This window comes from Haliotis asinina, chromosome 6 (assembly GCF_037392515.1).
Source record: "Haliotis asinina isolate JCU_RB_2024 chromosome 6, JCU_Hal_asi_v2, whole genome shotgun sequence".
Classification (NCBI taxonomy): domain Eukaryota; kingdom Metazoa; phylum Mollusca; class Gastropoda; order Lepetellida; family Haliotidae; genus Haliotis; species Haliotis asinina.
The window spans coordinates 47,265,433-47,283,050 of NC_090285.1; the positions used below are offsets into that span (position 1 = coordinate 47,265,433).

The 17,618-nt window shown below is 41.4% G+C and overlaps 1 protein-coding gene across 1 annotated transcript in view; it reads right to left on the reverse strand.

Moving 5' to 3' along the window:
• Positions 1 to 10,504, reverse strand: part of LOC137288095 (uncharacterized) — a 41,325-nt gene extending 30,821 nt beyond the window's left edge. The window contains exon 1 of the mRNA XM_067820473.1: positions 10,376 to 10,504. Within this exon, the coding sequence (XP_067676574.1) occupies positions 10,376 to 10,384 (9 nt within the window). The 5' untranslated portion in view covers positions 10,385 to 10,504. The remainder of the gene's footprint in view (positions 1 to 10,375) is intronic.
• Between the last annotated feature and the right edge of the window lie 7,114 nt (positions 10,505 to 17,618).

Genomic DNA, 17,618 nt, shown 5'->3' on the forward strand with positions numbered 1-17,618 from the left:
TTTTGTGTTCATTCTAAACCTATAAAGCTGGAGTAAATACAGGTCATTATACAAAATAATACAGAAATTATACATTATGCACACCATGACTAACCATGGAGTGACTGTCTCAGTCATAAAGGGCACTGAAAGTCACGTGATAATGACATATGAATGACAGTCACGTGACATGTGGATCTGACAGAATCCAATCCATCTGGACGGTTTCAAAGACTCCAACTGTCCCTCTTATGTATCATTCAAGTGGAGCCACAAAACTACAAACATTACAAAGAATGAAAAATAAGATGAGAAATAGCGCTTTTGTGTTTGGTTGTGTGTGAAAAACAAAATATTATCCTTTCTCAAATGCTACTGGACGTCTATGACGGAATTAGCCGAAAGACCCCGAATAACTCTGGACGAGCCATTCCGATGCTGTATAACTGACAAGGCAATATCGGAGAGCAGCGATACAGCGCAGTGGCATATCTAAACGACAGATACATTTCGTGCTTCTAGAAATAGGGGCAAACAGACAAGGGTCGTGTCTGGAATTGATACCCGCCCACGCTTATGTAAGACAGAATCATTAATTTCATTTACTTTCCAAATCTGTGAAATTGTAACAGACATTTAATCCCGACGCTGCGTTCAGTGTTCAAAAGTGAACCCTTGCACTTGCAAGTTAGTCAAATGTATTCACAAGGGAGATTTATGAGACCCGTAATTAACTTTATTCTATAAAATGGATTACAGTTGTTAGGATGAAACGGAATTTTATTTAAATTCAGATTCCAAATTGTCCTATTTGATAAAGTACTGTGTAATAAAAAGCTGAAATTTGACGAAAGCTCAATCTGTTTTTCCATTTGGATTCTCATATCTTCAGTCGCTCGGCTCTGAATGTGTTCCAAACAGCCGCATAGGATTTTGTAGCGAGGCAGCAGTAACTGAGAATACTAACACATCTGTTGTGTAATTATGTCGTTATCATTTAGAGTGGTCATCACTATGGTTATCAGTTTCATCAGCATATAAAATTGCGCGCGTTAGTCTCCTATAACAGGTTACCTAGCATCAAGGACGACTGTTATTGAACCTCTGTTCCATGTTGTCTGTAACCGACTGAGCGAAACAGAGGCTGTGCCTCTAAGTAGATTTATAGCACGCTAAACATGGGTAGCTTGTGGCCAGTAAAGGTTCGTAGCTCACATTCCTGTGACCCGTGAAGATCCGAACCCTTCTATCAATCGTGTATTCTATTTTCAGAACAGTGGGCAATTATCCAAAGGTTGAATGTTTTAATCTCGGAACATGTTCCGTGTTCTTTAGTCTTGCAGGTCATGACCAGAGGTGGTGCCGTGTGACGTTTGCATTCTAGAGCAAGTTCTGATGGTCGAATCCTAATCCAAACCTTAACCCACATGTTTCATACTCCCGCAACTCCATCACTATTTAGCCACCCCTCGGATATCAAAACACCGCTCGGATCCCTACCCTGTCTAATCCGTTATGATCCGAGTTAGAATTGATGATCCAGTAACACATGCTTCTCGTACGAGGCGACGAACGGGATAGGGTGGTCAGGTTCGCTGACTTGGGTTTTGACTCATGAGATGGTATCCTAGCAGCATATATCAGTACTCATGATTTTGATCACGTGATTTTCTGACCCAGATTTACAGACTACGAGTATTATAGAAATATTTGGCATGAATTACCTAAATGATGGTCAGGAATCCTGGCTAGAATTGGTCACCAATAGATCAAGCTTGTCGTAAAAGTTGAGTAACGGAATTGGGTGGTCAGGCTCGCTGACTTGGCTGACACCCGTCATTGTGTCATTGACCGAGATCAATGCTGATGCTGTGAGTCACTGGATTGTCTGGTCTAGACACGACTATTTACAGACCGCCGCCATATAGATGGAATACTAATGAGTGCGGGGTTAAAACAACAACCAAACAAAACACTTTCCTGTGACTGATCAAACGTGTTGAATATTGACCAGACATAAATACAAAATTAAACAAAACTCAATTTCTTCAAATAACTATAGTTATTCTGTCACATGGACACTGTCATGGACAGGACTTCTGATATAATGAAATTGTTGTTATGTTTTCTTCTTATCTTTTTGTATGTATACCTCTAAATCTTCATTGACAAACCAGAAAACCAAGCAAATATTATTGCAATCGATACAATCACATTTAGCGTTCCCATGACAGTGCTGATCGAACAGCCCGGTAAAGACCGTCGTAGTCGATGTGATCGCAAGACGACATTATCAGATACATCCTGGCTTAGACACAATTGTACTCGGTTCCCGATGGACGCTTAGCTATTGAAGTCGGTCCAATACAGACCTTGCAATTCCAGCCACCATGGAATGCACTGGTTGGCACAAGTCGGATCTGATTCTGAAATAGTGTCAATGATGTCCTCTACGAACCTGGCCCAGTCTTTTCGACTGTGACAGGAATTATTACAATCTGAACACTGATATTGAAGACGTTTCAGTAATCTTCAGTGCACTGGTGTGGCCTTAGCGATATCCATTTAATTTGTTTTGTTAGAGAGAAAGTGCTATTTGTGGAAAACGTATTTATCCTTTTCCGGTTTCTGATTTCTTAGATCTCAGAAAGATGGCACTGTCACGAGATGCATTTTTAATATCTACTAAAATTTCTCATTCCAAAGCAGTGTCACTTAAATAAGACGTTTGAATCCGATAAGATGTTTCGTGGGCCGAGTTCTAAATATCGACTCGAGGTGAACTTTCAAATCAGCAAATCAGGCTTCTAAATTATTCACCATTCATATAAGAATATCTGATTATTGTAACTCGAAAACGAACAGAATCCGATTAAATCCATATGTAATACGAGTTTTGCTCCTTTACAATAGATGCATCTTGTTAGTAAGGACTATAGCATCTACAAACGAAAGGGTTAACGTGGAGGGTATATTTGCGTTCTGATGCTGTTTGCTAAAGACGTTAAACCTAATCCGAATCTAGGCAGTAATAAAATGAAGCCGATCTTTTCAGTTTTTCATTTTAGAAAATTGATATTTGATTTTCTCAGGAACCCACGCATTCTGCTTCACATACAAACATCTACGGTGGTGTTCACGTAGACTGGTGTCATAAATGAGCAAGAGATTAGATTCCATTTTGGTTTTGCATATCAAAGCAGAAGTTCTTTATGCACGTTTGAAATAACTCTGTGTTTTTGTTATGATTAGTATTCAGGTGTTTCTATCCTTAAAGTTGATTTAAAGGCAAGATGAAATGGAAGTAAATATACTTATTGTTTACACGGCGACTGCCTTAGCTCATCAATTTATAATGATCATGCTAGTAAGAAATCTAGGCTGTTTTAACGGTTTACCTTTAATTTTAACCTAGTAGGAGTTTTCATTAAAATAGATTTTAATAGCGAGTAACGTCGGACTGTTATTCCAGTGTAGTCCTGACCATGAATTCACTTCCCAGTAATTCTTCACATTCATGAAATCAAACTTACGCACTCTGCACACTGATGGCAACAATTGCAACAATAAAGTCGGAGAGTGAGTGAGTGGTTTTACGCCACGTCTTGTTATATTCTAACAATATCACAGCGGTGGACACCAGAAATGGGCTTGTACCCATGCGGGGAATCGAACTCTGGTCTTCAGTGTGAAGAGCGAACACTTTAACCACTAGGAGAAATCACTGTTGGCGTCAGATACCAGTACCAGAAATCATCTTGTCATCGATGTCAATCCAATAATTCCGTCAAATACCATTATTGAAGTTCCACCATGGCATCAAGTCATGGCGTAGTTGCAGTAAAGGTGAATATTGCTCACGACTGATCAGATTTCGAAATCTTGATGATATAAGATCTTTCTGTGATGAGATTATTCATTAATTTTGTAGAATCGTAACGTAATGAGAGTTGCCTTACTCCCGTGATATCTACATTACGTACCGAATTACCATGAATTATCTCCCCTGCCCCGATCGCCCCCACCCCCGCGTTCAAGGTATGACTGCCTGAATCTGTTCAGCGACCAGGTTGACAGTCGTGATCGAACAGGATATCACTCTAATCGTGAGACCAATAACGCGTGAAATGAGATTGTTACCGTATTAATCAGATTAAACTTTGCCTCACGGTAATGTGTCCCGTGTTCGTGGGCCGACTAATTGGTTATCTTAGACATCTGGGGAAACGGACTGAAATAGATGACTGGTCCAGATTTGATCTGGGCCGTCAGTGGCAACGTTGAACATCTTCAACATCACTGAATCATGTGTAATTGTGTCACCGGAAGTACGATTTCTATGCTTTTCTTTGAGTTTGTATCAAAATGAATCGACTGAACTTTTTAAAATTGATTTACATTCCGTGTAAGGTTATCATTTTCGCTTTAGATGTAATGTCATCACATTATCCAGAACAAACATGGCACGAAGTGAGCGAGTGAGTTTTGTTTTACGACGCTTTTAGCAATATTCCAGTAATATCACGATGGTCGACAAGAGAAAATGGTTCAAACCCGAGTCTTTGTCGTAACGAGAAAACGCTTAAAATATTAGACAACCTCATCGCCTCTCACATGACAAGGACTAGGACTGCAGGTCAAAGGGAAATTCGATTTGACCCCAAACAAAAGTGTGGTTTTGCGCCGCTTGTACTTCCTCAATATCCAGGTGGAGGATTCCAGACATGGACGTCTTCGGGTGATGAGCGGACGCCGTAATTGGTTTTGTTTGCTGACAGTAACATACATGTAAGATATAATACGTAGCTGAAAGATATATAAGCATGAAATCATTAAATCGTGAAAGGCGACGTCTTAACATAGATTCTAACCGATTCTAACGACATTTGAATCCATGTCGAAACGTCGCCTTTCACAGAATCAAGACGTTGTAAATCCATAAATATCACCATTCTTCTGAACCAGAAAGTGTTTCGTTCCTTGTGAATTCTTTCTCTGTGAAATCCCTCAAGACGAAGGAATAATGATGCTCAAACGATCAGGGTTTAAAAATTTCCCATGTGGGAAGATTCGGGTCTTAATACGTCAAGAAGAGGCGACTAACGTCGACTACACTTCGGAAGCGGTGGTAGGGTGCCTTGACTTGACCGACAGTGTCACGTTTTCAAGACATCAGGGCTCGGTGCTCATAACTTTAGTCACTGGTTTGACTAAGTCAGACTTACTTACGCAATATAGCTTGAAGTGGTGTTAAACATTCACAAAATAACGACTGACTCAATTACCGTGGAACTATCACGATAAGTGTGTGTATGTCATTGCAATTTGCCAAGCGTTCAATGTATAGTTCATTGTCAAGTGAGAGAATTGAACTCAAGACATGAAACGAACCGGCGACAACGCCCAGCTTTATCCTCCTTGATTTTGCACGTATCACCACGATGGCATTGTTTTATTTAATATATGCAAATGATAATCTGCCTTCTATAGAATTACAGCTATACCATTTCAATAAAACTCCCAAGGTACATAACGGGTTTTAGGGTATCATTAGAGAATAGCATTATATTAACATTAATACAACATATCTTGAAAACCGACTGAGCCTTGTCCAACAGATCCCCGGTGCATTGATTCTGGATCTACCACTACAATAATGCACTGAATCAACGCCTCCTTTCGCCCGTCAGGGACGGAGGGAGAGGCCAAACAATACAATTATACACCTGGATGTGTCTATACTATTGTTTGCTTTTGTTAAGGGCAAAACCTGCCACTGAAGACAGATCGATAGGCGCGGTTTTCTGCTCTCACAACTATTGTGCGACCTCGAAATAGAGAGTGAGAGATTTGTTTTGACGCTGTTCTGGAGAGTATTCCAGTACAGTATTCTCAGGATGTCAGCTTTGTCAGTGAGTGGGTGAGTGAGTTTATTTTTACGCCGAACTCAGCAACATTCCAGATATATGGCGGCGGTCTGTAGATAATCGGGTCTGGACCAGACAATCCAGTGATCAACAACATGAGCATCAATCTGGGAACCGATGACATGTGTCAAGCAAGTCAGCGAGTCTGACCACCCGATCCCGTTAGTCGCCTCTTACGACAAACATAGTCGTCTTTTATGGCAAGCATGGGTTGCTGAAGGCCTATTCTACATCGGATCTTCAGTGTTAAGTATGAGATAAGACGCAGGTTTTGATCGTTTTGTTTTTTTGGTGTTTACGCCTCACTCAGCAATGTTCCAGTTACATATATACATAGTGTTCTTCTCTAGATAGCAGACACTGATCAGACAATCATGCATAAGACGAACGCAATCGACCAGAGCACAGACTGTAATAAACTTCATCCTCACCCCTGGATAAAAGGGGCCTCTTTGACATTTCTGCTCACACGCGAAATCAAGGATAGAATAATGACTTTCGGATATTTGTTCCCATTTACGAAGCATTAAGTGAATTATCTTAATATATATGAATGTATGAGAATGAATGTTGAATGTGTCGACTGACAGAGACGTACTTCTCTTTTTAGTACCTAAAGCCACTGAAACTAATGTTTAGTACAAATAGCATAATACAAATGACTAAGGCTGATGTACATGATAAATATATTCAAGAGACAATAACCATAAATACTTTAATGATGAACAGAAATTTAGCATCTGTACATTCCAATAAAGAATACGGCTGTGAGCTTCTAGAAGGTTTACATGAAACACTGTCACATCAACCATCAACGCCATGTCTGCATGTGAGACTTCTAGAGCCTATCCACACCTGCATCCTTATTCACACATGTATCCTTACGAACCATCAGCAAATACAGACTCAAACGTGTCATACTTTTTTCACTGTGAAAATCTAGGCCGGTAATTCACCACGACAACCGCATTTCATCATGTTCAACCCGGTAACCAAACGTGTCATACGTTTTTCACTGTGAAAATCTAGGCCAGTAAATCACCATGACCACCGCATTTCATCATGTTCAACCCGGTAACCAATCGTGTCATACGTTTTTCACTGTGAAAAATCTAGGCCGGTAATTCACCATGACAACCGCATTTCATCATGTTCAACCCGGTAACCAAACGTGTCATACGTTTTTCACTGTGAAAATCTAGGCCGGTAATTCACCATGACAACCGCATTTCATCATGTTCAACCCGGTAACCAAACGTGTCATACGTTTTTCACTGTGAAAAATCTAGGCCAGTAATTCACCACGACAACCGCATTTCATCATGTTCAACCCGGTAACCAATCGTGTCATACGTTTTTCACTGTGAAAAATCTAGGCCGGTAATTCACCACGACAACCGCATTTCATCATGTTCAACCCGGTAACCAAACGTGTCATACGTTTTTCACTGTGAAAAATCTAGGCCAGTAATTCACCACGACAACCGCATTTCATCATGTTCAACCCGGTAAGCAAACGTGTCATACGTTTTTCACTGTGAAAAGTCTAGGCCAGTAATTCACCATGACAACCGCATTTCATCATGTTCAACCCGGTAACCAAACGTGTCATACGTTTTTCACTGTGAAAAATCTAGGCCGGTAATTCACCATGACAACCGCATTTCATCATGTTCAACCCGGTAACCAAACGTGTCATATTTTTTTCACTGTGAAAAATCTAGGTCAGCAATTCACTATGACAACCGCATTTCATCATGTTCAACCCGGTAACCAAACGTGTCATACGTTTTTCACTGTGAAAAGTCTAGGCCAGTAATTCACCATGACAACCGCATTTCATCATGTTCAACCCGGTAACCAAACGTGTCATACGTTTTTCACTCTGAAAATCTAGGCCAGTAAATCACCATGACAACCGCATTTCATCATGTTCAACCCGGTAACCAAACGTGTCATATTTTTTTCACTGTGAAAAATCTAGGCCAGTAATTCACCATGACAACCGCATTTCATCATGTTCAACCCGGTAACCAAACGTGTCATACGTTTTTCACTGTGAAAATCTAGGCCAGTAAATCACCATGACAACTGCATTTCATCATGTTCAACCCGGTAACCAAACGTGTCATATTTTTTTCACTGTGAAAAATCTAGGCCAGTAATTCACCACGACAACCGCATTTCATCATGTTCAACCCGGTAACCAGACGTGTCATACTTTTTTCACTGTGGAAAATGTATGTCAATAATTAATCATGATAGCCGCATTTCATCATGTTCATCAAACGTTTCATAGTTTTCACTGTGAGTACACTGGCATATTCAGTGAGTCAAACATAATGGGAATCGGGTGATTTGAATGGTTGTGTGTCTTCCTAGATCGATGGGGGTCGGTGGGTAGCACAGTGGTTAAAGTGTTCGCTCTTCACGCTGAAGATCCAGGTTCGATTCCCCACCTGAATGCAATTTGTGAAGCCCATTTCCAGTGTTTCCCTTCAGTGATATTACTGGAATATTGCTAAAAGCGACGTAAACCATACTTACTCGCTCCTGGAATTTACAAAGGTCAGCAAGAGGACTGGGTACATCGCAGTTTGGAATAGCATCGCATTTTAGTCATATTCCATTATGTCAGTTGAGGACTTGGCGACCGTACCCTAAGTCATCATAAACAGGGCGAATCTAGACGCCGAAAGCACGATCATCAGATTCTAGAACAACTACGCCATGTATCTCGGCATTGCTTCGTCTTACCTGACTGAGCTACCCACCACCCCTGGGTAAACATGAATATAATAAATATAAAATCTATAATGTTTTGTGGTGATTTTCAAATATTTACATCGAAAATTGAACCCCTTAGACCCGAGATCTCATCCAAGCATTTATATGTGTTGATGCAGTAGATAAACAAAAATCCCCGTGAGGACATTAAAACACAACCTGACTGCATTGTGTATCAGCAGTAGGATTTATGATTCAGTTATCACGCGAACTCAGTGAACGAATCACTTAGTCCGAGCCTGTAAATTACGTCTGGTGGCGAAAGGAGATAAAAAACATGCGTTTAATCCGTTTCTTGTTCAGGAAAACATGAAATTCAGATTATGTGTACAGCTATGCATTGGGGGAGTGTAATGTCGCGTCCGTTACCATGCGTACGTGACTGATCATATAATTGATGAATTAAACGATAACTGGTCAGCTACAGGTCAATGGTCGTGCAGGATGAAGAGGAGGGGCATCAGGAACATCAATAACGTTGTGAAACATTAAACCAACACCCTTTCGTGGAGTGAGTGAGGATGGTTTTACGCCGCTTTTAGCAATATTCCAGCAACGTCACGGTGGGAGTTAAGAATTCTTAACCGAATCGAACCAGGACCTTCGGCTTGACGAGCGAACGCTTTAACCACCTGGCTACCCACCGCCCCACAAATTGGGGAAAAAACAGAGGAGTAACTAAACTTTGAGTGATGTTTTGATAGCGAAATTGGATGTCTTCAGGAGTGTAGCGTTTGCACGGTGACGTGCACGTGTATTCTTGTGCGTGCGTGCGTGTGTCTGCTTGTACTAGGCAATCCGGACCAGTGTTATATACTGCCGCAAATTTGTCACTGATACCCACTCACACACTTAAAATATGCTAACTCAGAGTCATGCCTATCAAGGAAGGGAAACAATAAGTACCCAGTATGTGAGTGGGTATGTGAGTTTCGTATACCACCGTTAAACATATCAACAATATCACTGGGGGGGGGGGGGGGACCCAACAGATGGGCATCTCATATGTTCATGTTCAAACTGAGAATCGAACAGGGGACTTTGGCTCGACGAGAGGATGCTTAAACTGCAAGGGTATCCCGCCACACCTTTAATGCTGTTTCACAACTGTGTCTACAACATCTTGAAATTTATTCACATATGCAAAACACGTGACGAGAAATCCACGAGGCAAGAATCACAAGCACTTCTCGTGCTCCTCCACAGTACAAGGGAGGGATAACAATTTCACACTGTATGTTTTAAAAATCACGTTTGCTCAAATGCCCGTCAAGCATCTAAAGCATGCCAATCTATGTTTCGATAAAAATATCGAAATGAAAATCCTGTGCAGAAAAATTGATCAATCAATGTCCCTCCCTCAGACCTACTCAGAGTAGGTACGAGGCAGTAGTACTGAGACCAAATTTGATAAACAAATGGATTATATGTAAGAAAATTCAATATCACCATCTTTGATATAAACTGACCCACCTCCATCGATCTATTACATGTTTCTTTTTGTATTGTACAAATATACAGTATTTTTATGTTATATTCCGCCTTTAGCTTTGTTTCATGGTAAAGATTGTGCGCATTACAAATATGCCCATTAAAAATATAATAAACATATAAATAACATACATAATGTGTTTGTTCATCGAATAGTTCACAGAAACAGAAGAAAAATATCGCAGGCTTACCTTTTTCATTTTCTGCTTTAGCTGCTAAGTGGCGTCCAGTCTTATTAGAGAAGATTCACAGTCAACTATGTTCTCGTTTACAACACGCCAGAAGCAACCTCCAACATCACGCCGTCGCATGGACTCTACAAGTGAACCGGAAGTGGACGCTGATTGGCTGGTGAGTGTCACCTTCTATTTGCCTAAGCCACACAGGAGTGGAAGTGTTTAACTTCCTCCAATCCTGTTCCAGACGTCGGCCGAGGGGAGGGTCGGTTCGGCTGCAGGGGGAAGAGGTAGTGTGGGGGATCTCCACAAGGGGCAAGACGTCAGATTTGATTGTTGATGGGTGTGCGAGGATGTGTACGTGTCGGGGATGTCACTGACGACATTGGTTACGTAAGCAGGAAGCCGTCGCTTGGGACTGTTTCATTGATATGGTTTATATTTGCCCATCTGTGCCATGGTAAACGCAGGCAGCACGGTTTGTACATTACGATCTAGGTTTCTCTCAGACATAGGTCGTTCCTGGCTTCCTCCCGATGGTGTGGGTGTATGACGCGCAAGCCCGTGGTGATTATTTTCTCTTGTACACAATTTAGCTTCGTTGATTTTGCTGAGCGGTAACAATTGGAAACTTGTTGCATATACGAGTTATATCTGTCCGTCCCTTAGGCACTTCCTGTTGTTGTGTAATTAATCAGTTTTCTTTTTGTTTGGAAATCGAGATATGCAATATTGTCTCTTTGAAATAACATGGTAGTGTTGTAATGGTGGTGTTTTAGACCACTTTCACTTTAGCTTTATCCTCTTAGGGGCGGTGGGGTAGTTTAGTGGGTGAAGCACCTGCTCGTCACGCTAAAGATCCGGGTTCGATTCTCCACATGGGTACATTCTGGGGTTCCCCGCCGTGATATTCCTGGAATATTTATAACAGCGACGTAAAACCATACTCACTTACTATATCCTACCTTACCCGAAGTCCTCCCCTAACACCTAATTAACCTAAAGCTTCCCATACCTCAACCGTACCACCATCTCGACCCCAGGAAATGCCTTGTAAAGCCAGTCCCTCCCAACACAATACAACCAACTATTGATCCAAACCCACACCTACAGTCTGCCGCTCCCGTAGTGGACGTGCAACAGCAGTGAGCATCACAGCGCCCACACAGCGTTGGCCAATGACTCCAAGGTGATAACAGCTAATGAATATAACTGTGATGCATATGGATCAGATTTATAAGACCCATCTCCGTTGTGACTTGACACCACACACAGTACACACACACTCTCTTATGCCTAATCACCGCGGTAGGCTGAAGTAACCATCGTGTTAGGTATTGCATGCACACACATTCATATATCTTCATATTCCTTCGTTATCTCGAGGCTGGCATTATGATGTGAATAACCTGCTGCTGAAACAGCCAATGCTACATGTAGCTGAATTATGTGGACTCTATATCGACGTAGAGTAGTCTCTGAAACCCAGATAACATTCAGACGTTGGCCCAGCGTTAACCAACATTGGGCCAGTGTCTGCCAATGTTGGCCCAACTCTGAGTGCTATCTGTGAATGAACACATTTTACAGAAAGAATAAGTTGATAGTGAAAAAGATATAATACTATGAAAAGGACCTATGAGACCTTCTTCTTTGCGATAGAAATCTTGACTTGACGCATTTTGTAGACCGACGGTGACTTTCTTGGATATATTTCCTGTAGGATCTGTATGAGGGACAAGTGGAGTGTGAGTTTAGTTTTACACAGCTTCTAGCAATATTCCACCAATATTACGACGGTGGACACCAGAAACGGGATTCACACATTGTACAAATGTGGGGAATGGAACCCGGGTCTCCAACGTGATGGGCGGACGCTTTAACCACTAGCCTCCCCTTATTCAACCAGTTATCTATAATCGCCGTTTGGCGAAGGTCGTCCGCACGTAAGTACGATCGATCGCACGTACGATCTTAAATCCGGAACACAGTTCAGTGCCGTTCAGTATTGTTTCTTATACACACACATGAGACAAAAGCTACACGTGTCCTGTTCTGTTGAAATTGAATAACTTGCATAACGGTAGTATGCAACGGTGAAAAGCGAACGCTTTAACACTTAGGCTACCACACCGGCCAATATATTCATGAAAAGCTACTGGGATTCCGGCACAGTGTAGGCGCCAAGAAACCATGGCTTGTCCTTGCTTGCGATTACATGGATCGGGTGGTCAAGCTTGGAAAGTTTACTGACTCCATGGAATCTATCGCGGTGGAACTGTTCGACTCTTACAATCACTGGATTATCTGGCCCATTACTTGATCATTTTACATATCGGGGTCATATTGCAGGAAATGTTGTCATGGCGTTAAGTAAACTCAACACCCAAGCGACAGTGTGTATGTAGCGATCGATATATCGATACATTGCAACAAATCCTGCTCCCGGGTCGATATTAAGTCTCAGGTTAGAGATTTCACGTGAAAATGGATTTACCCCCAAAATATCACAGTGTTACTGATGTAAGACCGAAACACTGCCATGTTAAAGAACAGAACACTGCAACGAAACGTCCCAAACACCCAAATTAAATACTCGGATCAAATACATCACCATTAAAAGAACAGTTGACATATATTTCGATTTTGGACACCGTCATTTACACGTTCTATGCTAGTAAATGTGGACTGTGGAGTAGGTATGTGGGTAACGTGTTCACCCGGTACTCAAAAGGAACAGGTTCGATTCTGTATATCCATATAATGCGTGTAGCCATATCTTGTTCCACACGGTGATACTGCCAAAAATTCGTTAAAAGCGGCGTAAAGTCATATTCAGTCACTCACGTATATCACGAGAAAACATCTCCAGTTGACATGGATACCATACGGGACCATAGGGACTGCCAATAGCTATATATAATGACGAATGTACACTTTTCAAAAAAAGAAAGGCAAATGAAATTAAGAAATGATACTTACAGTTTGGTACACATATGTAAGCTCAAACATTTTTAGGGTTGCACATTGTTTCTGGAATGTTTTAGGAAATAATGCTTGATCAAATGCAACCTAAAATGATTTTGAACGGTTTTATCAATCAGGATTGTCATGATGTGCGTGGATGTCATGCAGCACAAAATATTAGGCACAATGATTGTTTCTCACGTGCAAAGCATGAATACAGCATGTGACTATAAAATACCCAAATGAATCTCACAAGTTCATCCACGATCTTTGCAAGCTATGTACAAATTGGACGTCTCAACGCTGCCTTTTGAAATCACACAATGCACGATTGCAAGCTGGCGAATCAAAGAGTGAGGTGGCAAGGATCTTCAACGTCCATCCCAGCACAATAACTCGATTGCGAAATCGATTTCGTCAAACAAATTCGACAAATGACCGTCCAAGATCAGGAAGACCTAGAGTCACCACAGCTGCCCAGGATCGGTACCTACGTCGCCCCCATCGTACCGCCCGGGACACAGCACAAGAAGAGTTTGGAGCCCGAAGAGTGTCCGATCGGACAATCAGGAACCGTCACCGAGAAGTAGGAATAAGTTCCAAACGTTCAAAAGTTGCCCCCTCCTTGACACTACTGCATTGACATCGGTAGTAAGATGGTGTAACGCGGTGCTGCCATCGCACATATGGTTCATGAATCCCGTTATCTCCTTAGGTAATGGTAGATGGTAGATGGTAGATGGTAGAGACCGTGTCTACAGACGTCATGAACGTTTTGCTCCTAAATGCATCAGACAGGTGCAGTGTTATGGAGTGGGGAGAGATCACATACAGTTGCAGATCGGAACTTGTGCTTGTCCAAGGCAAGTTGACGGCAAATCGATACATTGACCAGATTCTCCGTCCGCACGACCTTAACCTTGTTGACCGTCAACTGCAGTTCTTCCAACAGGACAACGCCAGACCCAATACAGCATGTGCCACCGTGGACTACCTGGCCAATAACATCAATAACGTCCCCTGGCCCTCCAGATCCCCGGATCTAAACCCAATCGAACACCTTTGGGATGAGATTGATAGACGGGTACGTCGACGTCGGAATATACCACAGAATCGTCACACTTGTTCCACATGCGGCAGGAGCAATGGAGAAGGATTCCACAACAAAACATCCAACGACTGATTCGATCTGTACCCAGGAGGTGTCGGACAGAGGTAGCAGCCGGAGGTGGTCATACGAGGTACTGCCTTCAACACCACCTGGTGGACAGCAATAATGATTGTGATGCCTGTTAATCTGTTATATGAAATATGGACAAGATAGCAATGCACTGCCCCACAAAATTTCATTCATGTATCTTTTCCGCTGATCTACACGTCTTTGAATAACACCAAATTTTCATTGATATTTTGGTTATGCGTTTCTTTTTTTTTTTGAAAAGTGCAGTATGCCTAAATTACTCCAATCTGAAAAGAAAGGATGTGCAGATGCAGTGTTTGAAGCGTTGTTAAGGAAACTCATTGTTAGATATAACCGCTCCCTGTCACGTGGCTGTCAAATATTATCCAGATAGTAATCACTCGATGAAAACTCAACAACCAAAATGCAAGAAAAAATCTTCAAAAACACACATTCGATATTTTTGTCATTATAAGCAATATTCTATCTTACCAAAATATCCTGCTCTCACTGTTAAGTGCTAACACACACGGAAGTTTCTTTGTGAAATTCTTGATACTGCTTCAAACTTCAAAAGGCGGGAACTATAGATATCTATAATCATATGTAATTAAACATGAAATCTTAACGCCTTTAAATGTGCATTTGTTCATGTGCACGTGTAACTCATTGCTATGAAATACGCGTGGGAGTATCGACCCGGAAGTCTTCTGAGAGTGACATTAGCAGCACCTATGTCAGAATGGTGAATACAGTGTAAAACACTTCAATGAGCATTTCAGCTGATCATAAATAGTGATATAGTATCGACCATTTCGCAGTTAACAATGCAACATGTTCATAACCTCTTTTAATATATGTTGGTTGATGACAAAGGTTTTGTCCCTTTAAGATGAATTACGCAAAAACGTGCAAAAGTTATACGCGTGAGTATTGTTTTCAATGTGTATTCTGCCAAAACGAAATGCAAAAGCGTCATATAGATTATTACTTTATGTAGCGTACAAAATAATCATGAGATCATAATATATTGTTCAAATTCGGCTGAAGTCATTGTCATTGACCGAAGTACATCATGACAGGCATGAAGCAATCCACTGTGAAGGTGAATGTCTTCTGTTCTCAGTGTCTTGTGTTGTCCAGAAATGATTGACACCGTCTCCTATGGAGCTAATCAGATTACGTTTTGTGTCCTGTCCTAGGGATTATTCAGAATGGGGAGACTGTTGGCCAATGAAGTTCATCTGTATCGTTGTGTAGTAGAATTTCCATGACAGTGTACCAAATCCGTTCACCCGGTATGGGAGATGGCAGCCCACACAATTACACTGACCTTACAAAAACCAGTCAACATTCAGAATGCTGTTCCGAGCAAACGTTTACAACGATGTCTTCCGCCTGTATGGAGAAACTTATAAAGTCGCTTATATGACTCTTAACTACAGTCCATTTGGCTCAAAAGCGGACCGATGAATTACAATGGAAGTAAAAAACTATTAAACATATATTGTAAACCAAAAGTTACTGTGTTCTGTAATCTGATTGGTTGAAAAACACGATTAAATGGTATTAGATTCCCGGAAACTGAAAGACTATTCACCGCGTATTGACACGTAAACAATTGTTTTGTTGTGTCATCAACAGTGGTGACGTCATTCAAATCATATTGTGACGTAAAGTTAGAATGACGTCACAAATGAGCAACTCCAGATTCTACCATGAGAACCAGCTGAAACGGCCAGCTGATGACACTTCATTGCTGTGTCCGTATTCGATGTAAACGAGTGCAGACACTAAAACCCCTTTGGTTTACTTTTGTGTTTACAATGTCGGTAAACATCATGTGTTGGCCAATTTCCGGGTGTTATTGAGTATTTGAAGCACGGGAATATTTCATTTCAAACCTCCGGCTGACGCCGTCGGTTCCAAATGCATTCCCGTGCTTCAAATACTCAATAACACCCGAAAATTGGCCAACACATGATGTTTATCTCCTAAATACTCAGTGAAACGCTGATCATAATCAAACTCTGTGTTTTTGTTTGTAGAATTCATGTCATGAAAATAAAAAATGGTTGTTTAACAAACTATCTTACTATCAGTTATGGCCAGGGTTTTATATAGTATTATATTTTTATTGGTTTTCGAGTTAGATTGCAGTTCAGCATTCCACTTTTGAGCCAAACGGACTAGCAACGAAACACGTCTCCGTCGCTGATATGGCAATAGTCTGTTTCTTGTTGATACCATTGGCGTCGCAACTGACAATGCTGATGTATCAGATAACGTCTCGACGTAACAGATAAATAGCTGCGGCGCGTAGAGGAGTCTTTACTATCTGGGCTGAAATCCTGCGCAACCCCGTTGTTGCTGCAACTGAAGAGAAGAAAGTAGGGTCCCTATCACGTAAGTGACTAACCCATACGACCTTGACCGGACTTGCAGTTTTGACACGTGGTCGGCAGGATCTGGGCAGGTACGTGTTGACCTAACGTTTGATGACGGTTCCATTGTCTTGTAATGGTGCTTTCAGATACGCGAACATACATGGTTACAGCTGAATCTGAGTCGCCTGTCTGCAGTCCACCCGGGGCTGTGATCATCTGTCTCGGCATGTATCTAATTCTTCATTTGCTGTGGAACTACTGTGATGGCTGACAAATGAAAACCCACTGTTCCCAAATCCTAATCAATTCTTGTTGCACGTTCATTACATGTTGGCTGATTCCCAAGTGATTGCGTTAATGCGTCCCCGACACGCCCCTCCCTACTGTTTCTTTTTGATCGTATGTGTATCTTCTTGGTGTATAACAAAACCAGATCGTATGTGTATCTTCTTGGTGTATAACAAAACCAGATCGTATGTGTATCTTCTTGGTGTATAACAAAACCAGATCGTATGTGTATCTTCTTGGTGTATAACAAAACCAGATCGTATGTGTATCTTCTTGGTGTATAACAAAACCAGATCGTATGTGTATCTTCTTGGTGTATAACAAAACCAGATCGTATGTGTATCTTCTTGGTGTATAACAAAACCAGATCGTATGTGTATCTTCTTGGTGTATAACAAAACCAGATCGTATGTGCATCTTCTTGGTGTATAACAAA